Source organism: Xenopus tropicalis, chromosome 3 (assembly GCF_000004195.4).
Source record: "Xenopus tropicalis strain Nigerian chromosome 3, UCB_Xtro_10.0, whole genome shotgun sequence".
Lineage (NCBI taxonomy): Eukaryota > Metazoa > Chordata > Amphibia > Anura > Pipidae > Xenopus > Xenopus tropicalis.
In genome coordinates, this window is record NC_030679.2 from 14,992,228 (window position 1) to 15,015,421 (window position 23,194).

Sequence of the window (23,194 nt, forward strand, 5' to 3'; positions counted from 1 at the left end):
GCCCCTGTCATTCCAGTCCAGCACTCTCCAAATCCATAATATTTAGATTTGGACAAATACCAAATCCTTCACCAATGTTGAGCGCTAACTTGCATAAGTTCCATCAGTTAAACAAACTCCTAAAACAAATAGTATCAACTAAAGTCAGTTCAGACTAGCACTCAACCAAATCCAAAAACTGCTGGGCCAAACTTCATACCAAATACTGGATGTGGGATACATGAATATTATAGGCCTGACCTACCTGACCTCCCTTTCATAATTCTATGCTTCTTTATATCTAGTGCTACACACCCAGAAACAACAGAAAATTCATATTCTCAATTTTGATGTTTTATAGATGTAATTAAGCCTGGTTATAAGGTTAACGTTTCCATTTATAATACCTCATATTAATAATGTTGATTTGAGAAAATCATAATGCAGCCGCTTGCACCAAAATCAGTGCAGATTAGAAAACAGTATTATTCTGGAAATTAATTAAAGCCAATTAATTTTTTGGGAAAACTTCCTGTTCCTACCCTCTAGTGTTGCTATAATTAAGTTTCTTCTAATCCCTAGTGCATTTGAGATATTTTGTTTCTTAATTAGACACAACTGAAAATGTATTTACCCTGCCTAAGCAATTCCATATCTTTGGCTTTAGGTGCCAATAGACCCTGAGCCTTACAGATATTTCAAAATGAATTATTATAATACTTTTGTTGCTTTTTCTTTAAAGCAAAGGATGAAATAAATGTCATTTGCTGGTCTCATAAAATGTCAGTGTTGATCCTGTTCTGTAGACAGTTGCTGTTCATGGAAATTGTACCTAAACACGCTTCCCATGCTTGCGCATATCTGTGGCAAGTGCAATTATGCCCACAAAGTCAGCCCTGATGAATGGCATGTGAATATGCTTATTGATGCAGAGGGAATTCTGGAGCTACCACCGCCCTAAAGTTGGCAGTAATTCAGAGGGTTCCAACTGTAGGCCGCGGCAATAGGTGCAGCAGACTTGCACCCAAAAAAGCAAACACAGTAAAAGAGTGACTTGGTTGAAAAAAAAACAACATATGTCCATCTTGTTCGACCTTTTCTATCCATATAAAACCCTACCTAACTCCTTGTTGATCCAGAGGAACGCAGTAAACCCCTTCAGAAGCCTCTCCAATTTTTCTGAGAGGGGAAAAATATTCCTTTCAGACCCCAAGATGGCAATTGGACCAGTCCCTGGATCAACTTTGTACTAAGAGCTAAATTCAGTATTTTCTTTCTTGCCAAAAAAGCCATCAAACCCCTTCTTGAAGCTGTTGTATCTGACACTATTCAGGGGGACAGTTAAAAACAAAAAGCAAAGTAGCAAAAGTGCTAGGGCTTTCAGTCTAGAACTGTTATTCACAACCAGTGGCACGTGAGCAATATGTGCTCACCACTCGCACTGATGTTGCTTCCAGTGGCCTAAAAGTAAGTGCCTATTTTTAAATTTCTGGCTTGAGGGCATGTTTTATAGGAATAATAATATTATAACCTTTATTTGGCATCTTCAAGAAATGTTTTTATGCTTATACCCAAGATCTCCATAGGCCTATTTGTATGGCATCATTGTTTGACAATAATCTTGACCCCAAACATGTGAAACAACAGATAATTGGCCCATGACATAATTTGAGATGCCACTTGAGGGTCTGTGTATCCATTGTCTGAAAACAACTTTCCATCGCCAACAATTTATATGTCATTTGTATCTATCGTTTGCATGGCTATAGCCCTTCCAATGCTCATGACTAGGATATTTATAATTTATGTATTCTGTGATTTATTGCTCAGCAGAGCACTATGTTAAGGCTTTCTGTCTGGCAAATTAATTAGTGTGAACTCTGCAAATGACACATCACTAACTCAATATTTTAAAAACATAAAATAAACTATTCAGCCTCTACGCTTTGCTAATGAATTCTAACATTTATAGGAACATTCTGTGTTGAACTATCATATGAAGAACTTTCATTACGGGTGAGTCAGGTAACAAGGCAATGGGCCTGTCTGCGGTTAATTATAGGGGTGCATGTAAAAGTCAAGTGCTCTGCCGCATATGGTGACTTCTTGTCTAATTGCCTTTACCTTGTTTTGTTTAAAATTGCTGCTTATATTTGTAACACCCAGTTGGGAACGACAGTGGGCAACATTTGTTCTGTATCTTTTAGGGATCAATTGACAGTTTTTACCATCAGTGCTATAAAAATGGACCCAAAACTTTGTGGTTGTGATGGAATTGTTCTCTGCATGATTCCCTGTTGGACAGTCACAATTGCCCTCCAGTACCAATGCTAACCACGTAGACACTACCAGTGCATGTTTGGCCTCATAGTTATGGCTTAGAAATACTTACTGCCATGATTCCAAGTGATAAACTTCTGATCACAGGAAGCACCACGCTCACAGTGAGTTAATAAAACGAACAAAGTTTGCTATAGGCTATATCACCGATTTCAACTAAGGATGCCATTTTCTATAACAAAACATACTTGCCTGCATGGAAAAGAGGAGGACATAAAGAGGAAATCGGGTGGGGATTCAGTGGTTAGGCCAATTTGTCCAGTTTGTCCAATTTGTCCAGTCATTTGGCTGACGCCCAGCCAGACCACCTCCACCCCACACTACTGTTGGAACTTTTATCCCCTGTTGCTTGATCTCTAACTTTAACCCTGCCAATTGCTAATTCTTCTTTACTTACCCTGCCGGTTGCCTGCTCCCTCTCTTCCCCTACCAGTCACCCTTTCTAAATTCAGCCCCCCTACACCCTATTATAGGCCCCGCCCTATGGGGATGGGGGGGAGCTGGGAGAAGGAATTAGGGCAAATCAGGGCAGGCCAGGGGCAAAGCCACCATTGATTACAAAATTACTGGCACACTCATTGCTCATAAATTTCTTATACTGGCCCTAGCCTTGGCTGATATTTTACAAGGCCATGGCCACCCTAATGGCAAACAATCAGCAGATAACTTTAAAGGTCATCACCAAATATCTGAATAGTTGCTAAGAGTTTCTAAACTGGAAAAAATTTTGCACTTTTAATTACGTTCCTCCAGACTAGGCTATTTCTTGGCCTGCAGATAAACGCCGACGCATGGAATCAATAGCTTAGTCCATAGTACTCATTCATTGTTGAACACTCAATCAGCCTAACAGTATGACTCAGTATGAGTCATTCACAGCAGGAAACATTGGTAAGTTGAGGAAAACCCTAAACTATAGGGAATACAGTGATTAAACATAGCCGAAAAGATTTAAGTAGCCACTACCATTTGGGCCCATTTCTATAAACATGGCACTGCCTTTTGCCATACAGCAAATACTCCATGAATTTAATGGCCTTGTGTCTGACAAGCCAGACACCAAATCAGCCAACACAAATAAGCTACTAGCTACTAATGAATACCCTGGAACAGCACAGTGACAATACCCCAGCATGCAGTGTGTGGACATAAATGCAATCTTTTGGGACACATGCAACATATTTTAAGAGGTTTTTCCCTCCCCAGTACCTAACCTGGTTAAAGGCAATGATGCAATGGAAATAACCAAGCAACAGGCTTTGTACCATACACAATATAATTAATTATTTAATGAGCACTAAGGGATGTGAATTTGCTATAGCCCTTGTGTTTGGGGTATACTTGACTCATTATGATTACGGTGGCTCGTTTCTATTAGAAGGTGAAAAGACAATGCTCAGAAGAGCCAAACACAGTTCCATTGACTTCTACAAGGCTTTGGCCTTCTCTTCTGGCAAATTAACTAAATGGATCTAATACATTCCATTGGTTCTTCAGGAAACGTTAATGTCATACAAAGGGTTAAACTACTTTTATTTCCAGCAACAATATTTCTTTTCCAGAGTGTTCTTTCATGTACTGTATAGCAGGACGGATTTCCTTTAGCCATCTGTTCTGATCTGGCTAAATAATCCGCCTTTTATCAAATATCTGGTATGAACAATTAATAAGGTTAGAAGATGGGCTTCTCCCCAGGGATCATCATATTTGAAGAGAAACACTTTTTTTCAGATATTATATATAGTTTTCTATATTACTGAATGGAAGCTCTTCTGCTGAACTGAATTATAGCCCTGCATTATCCTTGTATGATCAGAATGAAGAAGAACAAGCCCATTACATGCCAGGGATTGCATAAAAAATAATGGCTTGCAGATCGGGGCTGTAAAGCAGAGGATTCATCAGGAGGCCTGGATTAATCCAGTAGCGCTAAGATATTTTTTAATATTGCCTTTGCTAATACATCAGGTTTTTGGCAGACGATTAAGAAGCCAAGATGCAATTCAGCAGCTATTATTCTTTCATGTAGCCGGTGCCACATAAATACACTTGTATACGGGATGTGAGTCTTATATCTAGGATCGGTTTGGGCTAAAGGGGAAGTAATATTTCTACAAACAGTCATCTTATAAGAAAATACCCATTTAATCTTCTTGTTTGACTTTTTTTATTCTTAGTATTTTTGAATTGGCCTTTTTAAGGCAAAAAATGTATTTTGAGGCTTTTTTTCATTTTATAATTAGATTTTCTACATGTTTTTATTTGCATTATTTATGTTACTTGACTTCCTGTTCAGGAACTTTTATTCATCCTCCTGCTTTCACACTACTGCCTGGTTGCTAGGGTAACTGTCCGTAAGGACCCATTATTGATTTCAATTCCTAACTAAAGCTGAGTTGCAAAAATAATTAAACAGACCAAATGCCATTATTCTAGCTATATTTTACATCGATATTCATTTTAAGGCAATAGTTATGTTAGATCATGTGACACATTCAAAGTTGCCACCATGGGCATTTGTGGCAAAAAGCTGGTATAGCTTATGGGATGAATGTAATGAAAGGCACAGACTGCCCAGATCTAGTGATTCTTAGCAGCCAACCAATTTACTTTAAAGGAGACATATCATATAAAATTAAGAATGTACCGGTGAATTATACTCCTCTAAATATATAAGGATTGTGCTTAAAAAAGTTATGTTTCGGACTGATTTATTGGGAAATTCCCCCAAAATCCCACTGGCTGAATTCTCTGGATGTGCAGGGGAGCCGGCGGCACAGAGCACACTGCACTGTAGGATAGGAACCAATCAGCAGCTAGGCTGACCTGATAGGGAACTGAAGCCTGTCTTTGCTTGTGTGAGTGCAGGACTGTGATTGGCTCTCCCCCTCCTACTGTGCTTCTGGCAGGGACTGTTAGGACACGCCCACTCTTCATTTGAAACACGGACAGAGAAGTGATAGGATCTATAGGGAGCTCCAATAAAGGGGCCATTGTTACAGATAGGAATAATTTTTAGCCCAAAGTAAAAGCAGCACCATATATTATTCATAATTGCCTACAAAATTTGGGTTTGTCCCATTTATCCAATATGTCTGCTTTAAGATGCACAGATATACCATGTTACTTTTTAATATGTAGAGGGAGGAGCCAGAATCTTTCTTTTTTTTTTTCATTAACAAAGTTATAATTACTCACATATATTTTATGGCAAGAAATAATACATGTGAATATTTTCAAAACCGCAGCATGTAAAAGACCCCACAGCGGCACTTTGCCCATAAAGCTAAAGCTTTGGTGCTCAAATTTCTATATATATATAGTATACCGGAATTTACACCTACATTTTACACCACAACGGACTTAGCAGTGTTAAGTGTTTAAAATCAGTGAGCGCAGAAAACCATATGGAAACATATATGCATTGATTAGGGCTGCAGGGAATCCAGGACATAGCTGGGCCAGGTAGTATTGGGACTCACTCAGTCCACATGGCACCCCTGGTGCACCGGACCACCTCCCCTATTGATAGCCCTCAACCTGTCACACCAGCCATGTGCCTCATCTGCTTACCTGTGGTACCAGCCTGGATCCAAGATTTGAATTGGGCGTAATTTTTGCAAGATCTAGTATGACTGAAAGCTTATGGCAAAGGCAAATAAGGACATTGGTTGCCCATGGGAAATATGCCAAATACGTGCCATTAGAATCACCACATGTAAATCATTTTTCATTTGACAATCCTAGTAGATTCAAGTGGCAAGGTGTCTTCTGATTTGTCTCCCGTGGAACTGGTATTTTCCTGCGACATGTTCCATTGCCCTTTAAAGTCATATGATTTTGATATGATTGGCAAGCACAAGTCAACTGACCAGTTTCTTCTTTAGGTACAAAAAAGTTTGAGTGATACTCAGCGCTAAAGGTGTCCTTGTGCTTAATTACTTTCAGTCTTCAATGTAGACAATAAACGTAGTGCTCAAATCTCTTGCTGCTTCCTCCAAAAGAAATACCCCTCTTGAATGGGGTAACATGTGCAGAACCAATGTGTTGGAAGCGCATGAAAAATACAAATACAAAATAGTGCAATATGTTTCAAAAGTTAATGAAACTAAAGTGAGCCTATAACTCCAAATAATGACAAAGTGCACATAAAATCCACAAATCGCAGTGTGATGTAGTTGTACACTCACCAGATGGTAGTTAAGATATGCAGAGATAAATTAAATCCACTGTTGATAGAAGTAGGTTCAAGTTCTCCATTCAATTTGGAAAAGCAAAAGATAAAACAGAATATAGTGTATTAACCTTTATTAAAAATAGTCCTGCTGCAGTACAGGCTACTTACAGTATCTGGATACAAAACGTATCACAAACAGCTCTACGCATTTCACGTGTCCGCCACGCTTCATCAGGAGCTCCTAGAGCTGTTTGTGATACATTTTGTTCGTAGAGCTGTTTGTGATACGTTTTGTAACTTTTGAAACATATTGCACTATTTTGTATTTGTATTTTTCATGCGCTTCCAACACATTGGTCCTGCACATCTTCTTTATGCACAACTGCAATTACCAACATAAAAATGAATGTTATTATAAGCCTAGATCTTCATTATCCAAACAAATCACCATCTATGTCAACAAGACAGGGATGCAACCCCTAATCTTAATAATACAAATAAACAAGTCCCTGTACATCCCCCTTAGCTGTAAATATCTTCCACCCGCCCTTAATATTCATTTAAGCCCTCTAATTTACTGCAAATTGTACAGTAGAGTAGCAAGATTGCCTTTGTATTGATGAGCCGGCCACTCCGGCAGCTGAATTTATAGCCCAGGCTTATTCTGGCTGTGTGTTGGAAACATTTATTTTCTGGCATGTGCGCACGTTGGGTGTTTTCTGTCTGCCTCTTTGATTAATAGGAGCTGCATTGAGGAGGCAGGTGAAAATTGACTAGAACTGCAAAATCATGATATTGTCTGTTTGATATTTTTTTTGAAGATGGTTTCTTTCAGTTCACTTGAGTATAGAACCCTAGAGATGACAGTTGGGTTATAGGTCTTATATCACAGTGATCAGCATTTAAGATGATGATACTAAATGGAACAGGTATAGCTCTCTTACTAATGATATATTTAATGGGTTTTCTGAGTCTCAAAGTGGCCCTAGTAGTCATACATACATATATTATCAGTGTTGTATCTATGTGCCTATAAATTTGGTTCTGTTTATTTCTTTATCCACCATGCATAATAGCTTGATATGGCCATGTAAATGGTTTCCATCAGAGCGAGGCCAAGTTGTATTGGCGCCTAAGGCAAATACTATTGTCCGTTGCCCTGCCTGCTGCTTATTTATACCACTCACCATCAGTCCGCACACCAAACCTGCCACCAGTTACCCTGATTTATCCCTACTTCTCTTGACTTCTAGACTTTTTCAATTGAGCATCCTACCAACTGCACCCAACGCACGTGCCTTTCCTGCCTGCCGCTAGTCCCAACCCTGGTTTCCATTGAGATCTCAAATTATCTACTATTAACTAACAATAAGCAGATTTAGCATATGTACATGTAATTGTGATGGAACCACAACTGTCTAGGTCTCTTTCTGGCTTGGATGACTCATCTTGCCATGCCAACCATCATCCTACTGAATAGAGTAGACAATTTTAGAAGCACTAGCCAATCCATATAACGTGCTCTTCATCGGAGCAAGCTACACATATTCACATATTGACCAGTCTTTCTAAATTAGCTTTAGTAGATTTAGTAGGGTGATGGTTGGCAGGTCAACAGGGCATTAATGCCAAAGTCGTGGAAAGGCTAGATCCAATAGGCTAATTCAGTGTAACAGCTTATAGTTTCCCAGTGGTGACCCAACTGTTGCAGAGATGTGATTTCTTGGGCAAAATGTCTCAAATGGCTATTATGGATATTACGTGCCAGGTCACTTTCTATTATGTGTCAGATGACTTCTCTATGGCAATCCATTACTAGTGAGCCACCAGGCTATCATGGGCTGCATCTACTGTATGTTAAGGGTTTCAATTTCTACTTGACAGGGCATGCTTGTTACCAACAATGTGAGATTGTTTGCTGTTCCTATCATAACAGAGTGAAATGCTCATTATAGTACAATATTTAAATAGAAAAAAATATGTTTCCCAGTGAAAAAAACATTCTATAATATGTCATAGTTTATCCAGTTTTGAAAATTACATTTATATATTCTATGGATTCTTTTTTTGTGGGCTTTTGGATCTATCCTTTATAAAGAGAAAATCACTCACTGGAAGAGCAGCCCCATTTAGCAAGGTATATAAAGTGGCAATAATGGCAATATATGTAGTAAAGTACAAACATTCTGCCCAGGCTTAATGTCGTAATTTAGTCAGAGTGTTTAATGGCTCTTCACACTTTGATCTGAAAAGTAATCTTTATGATACGACACGCAGACAGCAAGGCTCCAGCTATATGTCTCTCTGCTCAACCTGTGGAATCATTCTCAGAATGTTAATGTGCAGAATCAGGAAGCAGAATTCTAGCAGAATTCCTGTGGGTCCCATGCTTCAGTTCTTTCTGAACAGCTGAAGTCTTCGGGAGTCTTTGTCAATGATAAATGAAAAAGAGATCTGTATTTCATACTTGCTTTATAATACAAATAATGTCTGTCTGTTAGTATTTACTTTTATAAATATATAATGTGTATGTTATATGCTGGTATACAGAATGTGTGGCTATGGCATGAAGTTTATTTATTCTAGGCATAATTGTTTATATCCATTGTGTTCTACCATTTGTAATCATTGAACTTGGCTTTGCTTTTCACCTCCAGTATTTCCTCGCACAATCCCATTTGCACCATGCTCCAATTGCACACATTCTTAATTCCATCTCACAGTAACATATTTTTGGGCAACAGACAATTGTCACAGCTACCTCTGCTGTATAAGTAGGCCATCCAACTCTAGGAAACAGAGTCTTGTCCTTCTCATTATAAGACCTTCTGCAGTACTGAGTTCTTTACCCTTACATTGGAAGGTAACCCTTCTTTAACCTCTATGACCTTCAGTTGTTCCTTAAACTATAAGACCTTCTGCACTTTTCTTGTTGAGTTCCTTCTCATTAAATTAAAAGACCTCCTGCCATACTGCGCTTTTTACCCTTACATTGAAAGAACTTCTTAAACTGTCTATGAGCTCCTTCTTTACCTTTTTTGACCTTCAGATTTTCCTTACATTATAAGAACTTCTGCAATACTGAGTTTTTTACTCTTACACTGGAAGACCTTCTGTAGTTGTCTAGGTGCTCCTTCTTTACCGGGTATGACCATCAGTTGTTCCTTATAATATAAGACCTTCTGCACTTTTCTTGTTGAGTTCCTAATATAACATTACATTATTAGACCTTCTTCAGTATTGTGTCCTTTACCCTGACATTGAACCTTCTCTAGTTGTCTAGGTACCCCTTCTTTACCTTCTATGACCTTCAGCCTTCTAAGACCTTCTTCACTTCTCTTATTGTTCCTTCTCAATACATTAAACACATTAAAAACACCTTCTGAAGTTGCCTTACTGAGTTACCCATGCATGTATTTTAAGATAGAAATTGTTCTTTGCCTTCCTAACCATTCACACTGTTCTTCTCATGGTTGGTTCATCCTGTATCCACAGATGTTGCTGGACAAAAGTATCCAGCATGCTTTAAAATGTAGTCATTTGTTGGAGGTTAATAGTAGTTACAAAGCCTGTGACCTAATTAGTGCTTGTATTTTAAACCTGCTTATGTCACGCCTTTGGCCAACAAAATGATAGGGGTATATCAATCAGCAGGAAATTTAGAAGAGATCACAGAACAAAGACTAAATGTAATCTTTCATGCTTTTCCTAAGATTAGAATGCATCATTATAACCTCTGTTTCTCTTCTCTTGCAGCTGTGTGGCTGTGGATTATTAGGAGTGGGAATATGGCTGTCTGTTTCGCAAGGAAATTTTGCAACGTTTTCTCCCAGCTTCCCTTCACTCTCAGCTGCTAACCTGGTCATTGCCATCGGAACAATCGTAATGGTGACTGGCTTTCTTGGCTGTTTAGGTGCTATCAAGGAAAACAAGTGCCTCCTTTTAAGTGTAAGTAACTAATATTTACAGGTCATGTGTCTACTAGTCAGCCTGCAGTTAATCCAAGGGTATTTGTAGATGAATTTTATAGTAGTATGTTCACTGGATTATGTGGGCTGGATTTAAATGGTAGCTCTTACTTTATTAATACAGTATATCCCCAAACCAGTTTTTAGTTCACAGATGCCCCTAACCTGAATTAGTTCTACTTGATTACCCTTTTACATGGTCAAACTGCAAAATATACAGTTGACCAACAGGCCAAGTCATTGGGTAACCCAAAAAGCACCCCATGTGTGACCTGCTTTATACTGAGTTGACACCAGCTCAAAGCTTCCTGCATGTGGGTGTTTTTCAAATAATTGCTCTGGAGTTGGGTGCTTGCTTGAACAATGATTTCCAATCTTTTGCATTGAGAATTAACATCTGTTGACTTCCGTTGACATTTGATGTCTGCTCATAGTTGCACCAAACAATGCCAAACCAAACAGCGTAGATACAGTTGTACATCCAACTTGCATCCAACTTGGCCAACTCATTTCCTTTTCTCGGATCAGGTGAAATTAGTTGAGTCTAATTTTCTATGTTAGCTAGGTTCCAGTTGCATTGAACATACCAACGGAGTGTTAATGATACCATATGGCATCTTTATTTGTACCACCCTGCTCTAGATAACTTGTGAATGAAGTGGTAAATACTGAAACAAAATATGCCATGCTGAACAATGTAGACCTTTTAGCTGTGCGTGTGTTCTTCCATCTGCCCTTGAAGGGCACACATTTCAGTGGGAGAGATATTTACAGCAGGTGATAAATTCAGTCTTCCTCCAGAAACAGCTTCTTTGGGTAAAGATTCTGGCCAGGGTTAATGACCGCCAGTATATTCACCGACTGTCCATTAAAATGCGAAAAGGCACGAAGGTGTCTTAAAAATGTAGATGTCATTAAACATAGAACTATAAAAGTGCAAGTGCTGTCAGACTGTAATTTTATAATGTGAGGCTATGCGCACAAGTTATCGGTTTGTTGCTTTTATTATGGTTTTGCTTCTGAGCACAGAAAAGAGATAGCAAAACAGGGGAGCACTCACCAGATGGGTTGAACTGCAACTAGATTCTCCGTGCTGCAACGTCTCAAACACGCCCCCGATCCAGGCAAAACTCAGTGAAATATAGATAAATTGTGGACGGAGCACAGGAACATCCTTCCATAAAATATCACTTCAAACGATTAAAACCATCACGGAGTTAGGCACCCACAGCTTTACGCATTTCATGGCTTCTCGCCACTTCATCAGAAGAGGGGGTGACCCGTCTAGAAAAGTACAACTAGAAAAGCCACTGGCATGCTTAGGCCAATTTATGTGGTGCCAAAATGCCATCCATGAAAGCACCTCCAAAGATGATTGTCACATGATTCTTAGTTGCGTTTCAGGACCGAATCGTGAGGCACTCTCCTATGTTGACATTCTCCCATATTTCTCATTTGGGTCAATGTTCAGGGATTTTGAAGGCATGTTTTTAGGGTGGGAGGTGGTGGGCAGATCATCAGAGGTTGTCAGCTTTAATGTATTCCTTCAAAAGAGGTGCCCTATAAAATTGCAAAATGATAGATTAGATTTGGACAAAAATGTGGATTGTCAACATTCTTATCTTCAACTGATTAGTTCAAGTTCGGCATTACCTCCCCAAATCTCACAGCTGTTAATGAGGAGCAATCCTTAAAGATGCTCAGCATTTTGAATACGCCCAATCAAAATGCTTTCCAAAAGTAAATACATTTAAGGTTTAGGTGTTCAAACCTCCCTCCTGTCCTGGTTTAGTGGGAGAGTTCCAATTAATGGACAAGGTTCATGATATGTATGACCTTGCCATACAACTAGTGGACCTAATCCAGCTGTTACCATCATTCAGCCCTGCAATCACCTGGGAGGGTCTTGTGCAGACCCTAGATAATGAGAACATTCACAGCCCTAGTCCTTATTTCATTATTTCTGATCAATATTGGCCCAATAAGGGCTCTGGCACATGGGGAGATTAGTCACCCGCGACAAATCTCCCTTTTCGCGGGCGACTAATCTCTCCGAATTGCCATCCCACCGGCGAAAATGTAAATCGCCGGTGGGATGGCATACGCAGCGCCGCGATTTCCCTGAAATCACGGAAGTCTCCTCTCAAGGCAATTTCCGCAATTTCAGGGAAATCGCGGCGCCGCATATGCCATTCCACCAACGATTTACATTTTCGCCGGTGGGATGGCAATTCGGGGAGATGAGTAAGGGCTCTGGCAAACAGGGAGATTAGTTGCCGGCAACAAATCTCCCTTTTCGCGGGCGACTAATCTCCCCGTGTGCCAGAGCCCTTACTCATCAGATGCTGCTGTTGTTGGACCCATGCAAAGGCCAATAGGCAGTCAAGACAGCAGCCAGTATTATCTAGTGTATACAGTAGATGTCTTTAGGCAGGCAGAGTGGCTTTAGAAAATCAGGGGACCTCTGGGGTTTTGAACCATAGCTGGATTGGGTTTTGAACAGCTTTCAATCTCTTCAGTACTTATTCATAATGTGGCTGGTCATAGAGAAGGCGCAGCACTTTTGCCTTTACACTGAGAAAGAGATCCCCACTGGGCAGCCTCTCTCTTAAAGACACATATATTTTGCCTTGCAATAATTTAATGAGACGTGTGCATCAGTGTAGATACAAAGAGCCTTAGGTAAGCAAAAGCTACATGACAGGTAAAATTATTCATGCTTCTGTGGCAAAATTTGCTGTGACCTTTCACTTGTACAGCTAACTATGTGGAAGTTGCCCTCCAGCAAGGAGACTGTAAATGGAAGAATCAGATTGGATTTCTCTAACCATCTACAGAACTGCAAATGTTACTTAAAAATAAGAATATGAAACAAAGTAAGAACTTTAGTTTCAGTAGAGGCGTGTTTAAAAGGGTGGTGACATGTAATTTGTGAGGAATACTCTTATTCACTAAAATGCACATTTTCATTGCAGCAAGAGAACGCACATTTTCACCAGAGATTTTGCGCTAGCACGTACTTTTCCTAGAGAATTTTCCCTAGCGCCACTATCTTTCATGGAAAACTTGCTAGCGTATATGAGCTAGTGTTAATTGAAACCAGCGGCTATATACAGGACAGATGTGTGTATTTATTAATGATATCGCTGAACTTGCTGAAAGGGGCCAATTATTTTTCTAAATGTCCACGGAAACAAAAGGAAGACTAACTCTCTTGTCAGTTGCAGTAAGAACATTTCTGAGTGCATTAATACCTGGGCAAATAATATAGACATGGTAATGACTTTAATGAACCACAAACAATTCTCAAGTTAAGATAATATTATTTATTTATAATCAAATTGCAGTCAGCAGGCGTGAAATGCACAGTCATTATCAATACAGGAGGTAAAAATAAAATTAAAGTCAAATATGTTTTATATTTACAACTTTTACAAAAGAATACCACTTTAATTATGAAAAAAAGCGTGCAATTACGTTTTTGTTAGAATGCAGGATTTTATATCACTGATACAGTCACTTTCAGACCTATTTTCATCCATTTACAAGTCAGAATCAGGTAAAATAGGCTTTGACGTAAAAGGGAACAAAGAGAAAATTTCACCCTTTGATAAATGACCAAATTTTCGCTTCTTCCCCGGGCGAAAAATTAAATCGCTAGCGAAAAGTGTCCTTCTCCTTTTGGTAAATCTGCGAATGTCCTGCAAATTGTCTTTTTGGGGAATTTTTGCCAGAAAAAAAAATTTGCCCTTTAGTAAATGTACCCCATAGAGAGCGGCCATGCAGATCAGTAATGAGGAGGCACTAAGGTAGAGCTCACAGTGACTAGGAAAGGATGCTGCAGAAGCATGAAGATCTTGGAAGTAGATATGAAAAGGACACAGAGATCGATTAAGAGCTCATTGAGATCAGGGAAGAAGCTGTGAGAGGTCACCTCGATTGATTAGGTAGAGGAGTCAAACATAAACTGGGGCAGAAGCAGCAAGGAGTCATGGAGATTGATGGTAAGGATGTGACGAGCACACAGAGATTGGGGCAGAAGCATGGAGACATGTCAGAGTGAAGCCACCCCGAGGCCGCCCCCTTTCGCCCATCTCTACACCCCCCCCCCCCCCCGTTTTTATGCGTGCGCGCCACTTAACTCACATAAGGAGCAGTGGGGAGAGGACATGTTAAAGTTTCTGTGCGTCTGGTCCCCATTGCTCCGTATGCAAGCAAAATTTCAGTGTGGCTGGGTAGCATGCCACCCCTAAATTTGTGCCACCACAGGCCCGGGCCTTTGTGTCCTCGCCACAAATCCAGCCCTGCTTATATAGATGATTCAGATTCAACCTGAAATTTTAGGGGTATGTGATTTAACTGGGGCATGGATAATACCTTTCTGAAACCTAGGGATCTTTGTAGCCTTGATAAAAAAATTACTAGTTAAACCAAAGACAGTCAAAGGTGTGAAAGTTAAGAATGAGAAAGAGTGCAAAGGTGATTGAGTGGAATTAAGGACAGTTTTGTAACTAGACGTTACTGGCCACACAGCAAACTGATTTTAGGGCCTCCCTAAACTTATGAGTCAGTGCCTCTTTGTTCTTCTGTCTTTCAGTTTTTCATCATCCTGCTGATTATTCTTTTAGCAGAACTGATCCTGCTGATCCTGTTCTTTGTGTATATGGACAAGGTAAGATTATCTGTCATATCTTAGGCCAGTAAGCTGATGTTCCATTGGCTGTTTCTCTTGACCAATCACTTGAGCAGGCTTTCCTCTCTTTGCTAAAGGAGAATAGTTGCAGGATCTGATTTCTAACATTTTAAAAAGTTCTTTATTAAGTTCGTGTTGTTTAAGTAAGACAAATGCGATGGAGAAAGCACATTCATTATATTATGCAGGCACAGATGTTAAGATTCTCGCTCAGTGTTTGCATTTGAAAAACTGGAACAATGTATTTTTCTATAGTAATCTGAACAAATTGAAAAGAGGAAACAGCTGTTACAGGGATTTGCTTTTCCTTTGAGTGTATAAAACAAACAAGAAGAGTACTGAAGCCTAGAAAGATGGCTGATGTCCTGTTGGGGGAGGGGGGCAGGTGATAAAAGGGTGTCAACTTATAGCTCTCCAGCTGTTGCAGAACTACAATTCCCAGTATCCCCTGACAGCCTTCAGATGACAAGAGTGTGGGTTGTATTGTCTTTAAAACAATGACGACATTCAAAGAAGTGTATGGAGCTGACAACGACCCAATGCGGTTCCTGATCCAATGGAAAATCAAACCTGCCCTATTGTGATTTTAGACCATATGTCAGTTGCCTAGGTGCCCATACACTGGCAGATAAGCTGCCAGATCTGTCTGAAGGAAGCGAACCGGCAGCTGAAATCTGCCTGTGTATGGCCACCTTAAAGGAATAGGAACACCAAAAAATAAAAGAGCTTTAAAGTAATAAAAATATAATGCACTGTTGCCCTGCACTGGTAAAACTGGTGTGTTTGCTACAGTAACACTACTATAATTTATATAATAAGCTGCTGTGTAGCCACGGGGGCAGCCATTCAAGCTGCAAAAAAAGGAGAAAAGGCACAGGTTACATAGCAGATAACAGATAAGTTCTGTAGAATACAATAGTGTTTTATCTGTTATCTGCTTATTTATATAAATTATAGTAGACTTTCTGAAGTAAACACACAACTTTTACCAGTGCAGGGCAGCAGCACATTATATTTTAGTTACTTTTATACACTTTCATTTTTTGGTGTTACTGTTCCTTTAACAGTTCTTGGCCGGGGGTGGGGGAACAAGTGCAGTTACTTAGAAGTCCTTTGTTCCGTCAGAATGATAGATTGAGATTTGCATATCAAAGGGAAGGAGTATTTACATGAATGATTTGGCCTCCTGTTTGGAAGATGACTTTGCGAAACATTGTCTAAGAAGCATTAAAGGATGTAATGATGTTGGGAAAAGACTTCAAAGGTGTTTGGGAGATTAGTAAATGAAGCAGAAAGAAGAAGAATGAATGTTTTATTAATGGAAAGGGGAAATAAGGTGAAGATTAAAACCATAGAATTTGTATATAAACATAAATCTGGTTGGGAAATGACTTCATTGGGTGCAGGGAAGGCCACCACCTCAATTCCCAGGGGACCTGAGAAAGATCCATACACAGGGCCAGTCACTTATTAACTGTTTTTTTAGTTTTTGCCCTCACTCAAACTAAATATGGGCAAACTTGGCTAATGAACCACCAGTTTGGCACAGATGACAGAATTGTATTGGCAAATGAGAAGTGAAACAAAACAGTAAGATGAAGGGCCAGCTCTCAGATTCCAGGGGTTATAGGGGGCTTGTTTAGTTACCAAAGTGAAACATAAAAATTTGGAGACAAGTTAAAATGTTTTCAATTCCATCCAGTGCATCTAGATGCCTGCCACAATTATACTGAAAATACTGGATGTTGTTGTTTCCAATGCTCAGCCCACACCAGACATGTGCACCATATGTTTAGGCGCAATTTTGCTATGTGTTTTGACGCTGGCCTCCGGGATAGCCCTAGAACTTCCACGTGGCAGTAGCTCTAGGGTGCCCAATGGCATAGCTACCATACAGCAGACCCTTCAACCATGGGGTTCTGTATGTTAACACCTTCTGCCATGTTAACTTTGCTGTAAACGAATGAGAAGAATGAATGTGTGTGTGGACAAACACAAGTTCAAGGAGCAGTTTTGGACCTACCGCAGCATTGTCAGCATGATCGCAACTTTAATTGCACGTGCAAAGTAACTAGAGTGAACAGAGGCGGTGGCCTTCAGATGTTGGTTGGTGATTTGGGTTGTGAGTCTTTACTTAATAAAAGAAATGAAGGGAGTAGCCAGAGCTGATATTGAGTTACAGTTGCCAAAACGCACAGTGTTATCTCCAAAAAAACCACATGAACTTGGTTTAAATATGGACCTTCTCAAACTAAGCCTAATAAAATGGGATTGGATTCAAAGTGTGTCCGGTACATTATAGGCACAAGCCTATAGAACCCAACAATGTATGTTTCACCTGAACTTAGTATAGTGACCTCCAGTCATTTATATGCCCAGTAATGGGCCTTTCTATCATTGCAGCCCTTTTCAGAAACAATAAGAGCATTTCCCCTTTAAAGCTGGTCTGTATGTAAAGTCGGCTCTTTAAATAAGACATTCAGCGCATGTAATTGCTGTAAAACTTTAAATATTCTGCATATACCAAGGGGCGCTATAAAAATATACGTACATTGAAATGTGTTCAATGAATGAGCCCATAATGGTCTTGCTGTATAACACAATGCGCTGAGGAAATCTCACCGGCACAAATGTGAAATTTCTCAAAATGATGATCAAAAATTTTTCAGTGGAAGGATGAAATATAATTGTAAGTACTTAATAGGTTTTTACTTAGAAGTGCCTTCTGCCTTGGAGGACAAAAGACATCTAAAAATATAAATCCCAAGCAGAGATGAAAGGCAGTAAATTCTGGCCTATCTTTATTAGTGCATGCTGGGCAAAATGCACCATTATTTATGTAAAGTTGGACTGTCCAGTCTGTGCCTCACTTGTTCTTGTTCTACTATACTAGTACTGTACATTCAGTGCTATACCTTGCTACTACTGGCACAATCCCTCCCTACTATTCCTGCTTTCCCACAGTCACAGTCTCTTCCCAGAGGCTATTTTCCCCCCACTGCTACTATAGGCACCATCTCTCCCTACTATACCTGCTATCCCACAGCTACAGTCCCTTCCCAGAGGCTATTTTCCCCCCACTGCTACTATAGGCACCATCTCTCCCTACTATACCTGCTATCCCACAGCTACAGTCCCTCCCCAAAGGCTATTATCCACCCCACTGCTACTATAGGCACCATCTCTCCCTACTATACCTGGTATCCCACAGCCACAGTCCCTTCCCAAAGGCTATTATCCCCCCACTGATACTGTAGGCACCATCTCTCCCTACTATACCTGCTATCCCACAGCCCCAGTCCCTTCCCAGAGGCTATTATCTCCCCACTGCTACTATAGGCACCATCTCTCCCTACTATATCTGCTATCCCACAGCCCCAGTCCCTTCCCAGAGGCTATTATCTCCCCACTGCTACTATAGGTACCATCTCTCCCTACTATATCTGCTATCCCACAGCCCCAGTCCCTTCCCAGAGGCTATTATCCCCCCCACTGCTACTATAGGCACCATCTCTCCCTACTATACCTGCTATCCCACAGCAACAGTCCCTTCCCAGAGGCTATTATCCCCCCACTGCTACTATAGGCACCATCTCTCCCTACTGTACCTGCTATACCACAGCCCCAGTCCCTTCCCAGAGGCTATTATCCCACTGCTACTATAGGCACCATCTCTCCCTACTATACCTGCTATCCCACAGCCACAGTCCTTGCACTATACCCACTGTTATTATATTTAGGCCCTTTCCCTACTGTACCTGCTATAGGCACTGCTATTCAGCCTACAAAGTCAAAACGTTTATTATGTGTGTATTTTTTAGTTACCCACAATCTTCTTACATACCTAATCAGTAGGTCCTGGTAAAGTTGTCCTCCTAGAACCCTCACCCCAAACAAAAATTAAAATATAGCTGATATATACTGATTGTACTTAGATCTAGAATGCTATTCTGTGTTACTCGTTCATCCTGTAGCTTTCGGTTCACAGACCTTGCATTAAGCACGCTCCGTTGAACATTAATTGAGAAGCACTCCTCTCACTGCACTGCAATTGAGACCATTTTAAAATATATTAGAAATAAATGGGGGTAGCTTACATATGATTTGCCATGAACCGCTGCCCTTTTTGAAGCAACCAGTTATTTTATTGAGCTGTCCCTGAAACTATTCTTGCATTCACAGCTCATATACTTGCCTTTGCTAAGTTGTTGCAAAGGTCAGTGGGAACGTCACCCCTTTACATAAGTTATTTACCTGGCCGGCACTTTGGCACAGAGTCCTTTCAGAGGAATATTGTCGGGTTAAAGGTCCTGGTTCCTATTAATTCGCTCTTCCAGACTGTGGAATTTATTGAATTGTAATTAATAGCTTTGGTAAATCATAAGGAACCTCATAAATCAGCTCTGGGATTTGTTTCATTGTCTTGGCAAACCACAGTTAAAAGCATTAAAGGCAGGAAAGGTAAGCTAATGGCCTCACAGCTGTGACAAACTATAGGCATGGGATATCCCGTTTTCCAGAAAGCTCTGAATTACGGGAAGGCCATCTTCCGTAGACTCCATTTTAAGCCAATATTTAAAAAATTTTATTTTTCTCAGTAATAATAAAACATTACCTTGTACTTGATCCCAACTAAGATATAATTTATCCTTATTAGATGCAAAACAATCCTATTGGATTTAATTAATGTTTAAATATATGGAGGTCAAAATTACAGAAATATCCCTTATCTGAAAAAAACCTGTATAACAGGTCCCATACATGTTCAAATCCCAGTATCCTTTGTTATATATTAAATTAATGCATTGTATATGAGTCCTATGGAAGAAGGAAAAAATTAACCTCAACAATAAACTTAAAAACTTTATTTATCGCTCACTCTTATAAGGGCATTACAGCAAGCAGTCAGGATTTAGAACACAATACATAGTGGGAGTCATTTACAAAGTGAAAGGTGTAGTGCAATGGACAAATTACAGGTGCAATCCACCTTTTTTTTTTAATTGCTCCCAGTCTTCCAGCCTAAATGAATTGCCTGAATGTATGCATATAGGCAGCCTGCCCCCCAACTTGAACCTCATTCAGAAGTCAGGCAATGGCACTCCCGCTCATCCCCGCTCACAGGGGGGGCATCAAGAACTCCTTGCTCTCTACTATGGGCACTCCTGCTCATCAGCATGCAGGGGGGGCAACCTGGATTTTAGTTTTCCCTTTGTGTCCTATACCTTTATTGTGGCTCTGGTTGCAACAGATGCAGGTTGCAATGGGGCCCTGTATTTACAATGATAAGGACTGTAATCTGTTCTTTGTGCTGTATTTGTATACGGCTGCAGGTGCAAAGTGCATCCAGACCACAGGCAGAAATGTGCTCTTGCACTTCTGCCTGGAGGGGTCTTCATAAATGACCCCTATTGTTTTTGCTAGGTTGTGCCCAGGTATGAGAGATGCTTTCTTAGAAAGGTATTGTTTATTAGAATCACCATTTTTCTGATAATTTGGCCACTAGAGGGCCTCATTAGAACAGTCATGCCTGCCCCGTTGGGTTCCTATATAGGAAACACAAAAAAAGCTTAAAAAAAAAAAATGCCCCCAGCCATTGGATATTTGCACTATTTGCCTTCTCTTCTACTTCTGCGTGTGTGTGCAGACTTTCCTGTGTTTACACTGATCAATGAAGGGAGAGGTTGGTGGAAAGATCTACACATCGGTTTGGTTTTCCGAAGTCACATGAAGTTTCCTACAGGAGGAAACTTTGCACTACTTCGGAAATCTGAAGCGATGCGTAGGCCTTTCCAGAGTAATATCTGTAATCTCCCTATGTTAGATAACAGCAAGATGGCTGCAGTGCTGCAAGGCAGGATTCTGATTGGAAACTCCTATTACATCTGTAATTTAGTTTGGGCCACTTGCTTGGAAAGCTGAGCAAGTGTAGTGATGGGGAGGTTATTGCTATGAAGGAATTATACAGTACTGTTGTTATATATCGTTTATACATCTTTTATTCTCAGAGATTTTCCCTTTTCTTCTCTTTCTGCACCACATTTAATTTGCTTTTCTATTTTTTTTTTTTTTTAAGGTCAATGAGAATGCCAAGCAGGATTTGAAAGACGGCTTATTGCTCTACAATACAGAAAATAATGTGGGGCTGAAGAACGCGTGGAACATAATTCAGGCAGAAGTAGGCTTGTTTCCTATTACATGTGCACCATGCAACTCCAAAAATATAATTTAAAAGTTGAAATATTTTGATTAAAAATATGATTTGTGATCGGGACTGGCAAGTCATAGAGAAAAAACAACTCAATATGTGCTTTATGTGCTATATAGGTAGATTTGTTATTGGAAGTTAAAAACAAAGTACAAATGCATTACAAATTTTTTTGTGGAAATCTGAAATTAATTGTTAAGTAAGGTTAATAAATAAATTTTGCTTTCCAATTATTTTTTAAGGCAGCGGGAGGCAACTTTGTTAAAGGAGAAGGAAAGGCTAATAAAGAGTTAATCTCAAGCTGCAGGCATACCTTCAGTTCTCTCAATAGTGCCCTTAAGTCTCCCCATATTTCAGATGATCAGAAGCCAAACAGAAAGAAAAAACGCTGAGCTGTGTAAAGAAAGTTCCCATAATGCCTCACTCCTGCACAGACACCCAGACCAAGTGTACATGCTCAGTTAGTAAGACTATAAGGAAGCTTCCTGCTGATTGGCTCAGATCCACATTCCTAAGGGGGGGAGTGAGCTCTTAGCATTCTTGAGGGATGGGGGAGCAGGAGAGCTGCCTGTCTCTGGCACAAGAATTAGACACAAGAAATCTTTTGACAGAGAAGCCAGTGCAGCATTTCTGTGAGTGCTTATGGCTGTATTTACATAGACCTTTCTGATAAAGCTTGCTTAGTTTTTACCTTTCCTTCTCCTTTAATAACTATTTTTCCATGAAAGTTTATTCTTGGTCAACAACCAAAGGCTGAAAACTATTGACAGGCCTTCCAGGTGCAGACAATGCGGAGAAACCTGTGCCAAGTCCTATTGTTTTGTTACAAAAATTTCTTTAAAGAGAATTCTTGAAAGTTTAGAAAGTTCAGTTTTAAGCTACCAAAGCTGCAGGAGGATCAGAAACAATTCTCTTGGGCTTCATTGAGGCTCAATAACCTTCCCACTTTCCTGACATAATAGATATTAAAGGGATACGTTATTAATCATAAGCCTACTTTAAAGGACCAGAACCCCCCAGTATATATTAGGCAAGCTCCATATTTCTGCGGTTTTCTCAGGGCCAATTAAAACCCCTGATACTGATTACAGAAAATAAAGCACCAGGATGTAGCACATTGTTACATATTCCATACAGAACATGGTTACAAGCTTGTATTACAGATAATGATGTGCATTTATGGGGGAGATATTTATCGCCATTATGTATGTTTAATATAGATGCACTGCTGCGGAGTTACAGATTATACTGATTGGTATCCAGTGTTGGGGGAAAACACAGTTCCCGATCGATGCTGTATGGAAAATTCCCAGGACTGTGGTCATAATTCCACCAGTTTAGTTTGGAAAACGGTAAGTGTGAGTCACTTCTTATGCAGTCAGTGACTTTAAAGGGACATGTCCACATTCATTGCTTTGTACTTGGTAAATGTTGTATTTGTATAGTGTTTAATACCTATCCTGGTGGCTTCTCTGTACAGGCTATGAGCAAATTTTAAGGCTTGTAGATCTCTATAAAGGCAGCATTCTGCAATGCACTGAAGTCATGATGTACTGTCTCTTTTATAGGGTTGCTATGAGAAAGTGAAAATGTGGTTTGATGATAACAAGCATGTTCTTGGCACCATTGGGATGTGCATCCTCATAATCCAGGTATTTATTTGTTATGACATTGTATTAGATTAACTGATATTAAGGCCTTTAGCGGTAAAAACGTCCTAATTCCTTTCAAGCCAGCATGGAACTTGTGCCTGGGGGCCGCAACATCAGTCCTTTCTCAGTCACTTTAATGCACATCATCTCAATGATACCTCAACAAAATAGCACAAA

General features: G+C 39.9%; 1 protein-coding gene across 6 annotated transcripts in view; it reads left to right on the forward strand.

Moving 5' to 3' along the window:
• Positions 1-23,194, forward strand: part of tspan9 (tetraspanin 9) — a 246,563-nt gene that overhangs the window by 210,870 nt on the left and 12,499 nt on the right. For all 6 annotated transcript variants that reach the window (XM_012958537.3, XM_012958536.3, XM_018091932.2 and 3 more), the window contains 5 exon segments: positions 10,253-10,444; positions 15,062-15,136; positions 21,234-21,335; positions 22,586-22,717; positions 22,934-23,017. In XM_012958537.3, coding sequence (XP_012813991.1) covers positions 10,253-10,444; positions 15,062-15,136; positions 21,234-21,335; positions 22,586-22,717; positions 22,934-23,017 — 585 coding nt within the window.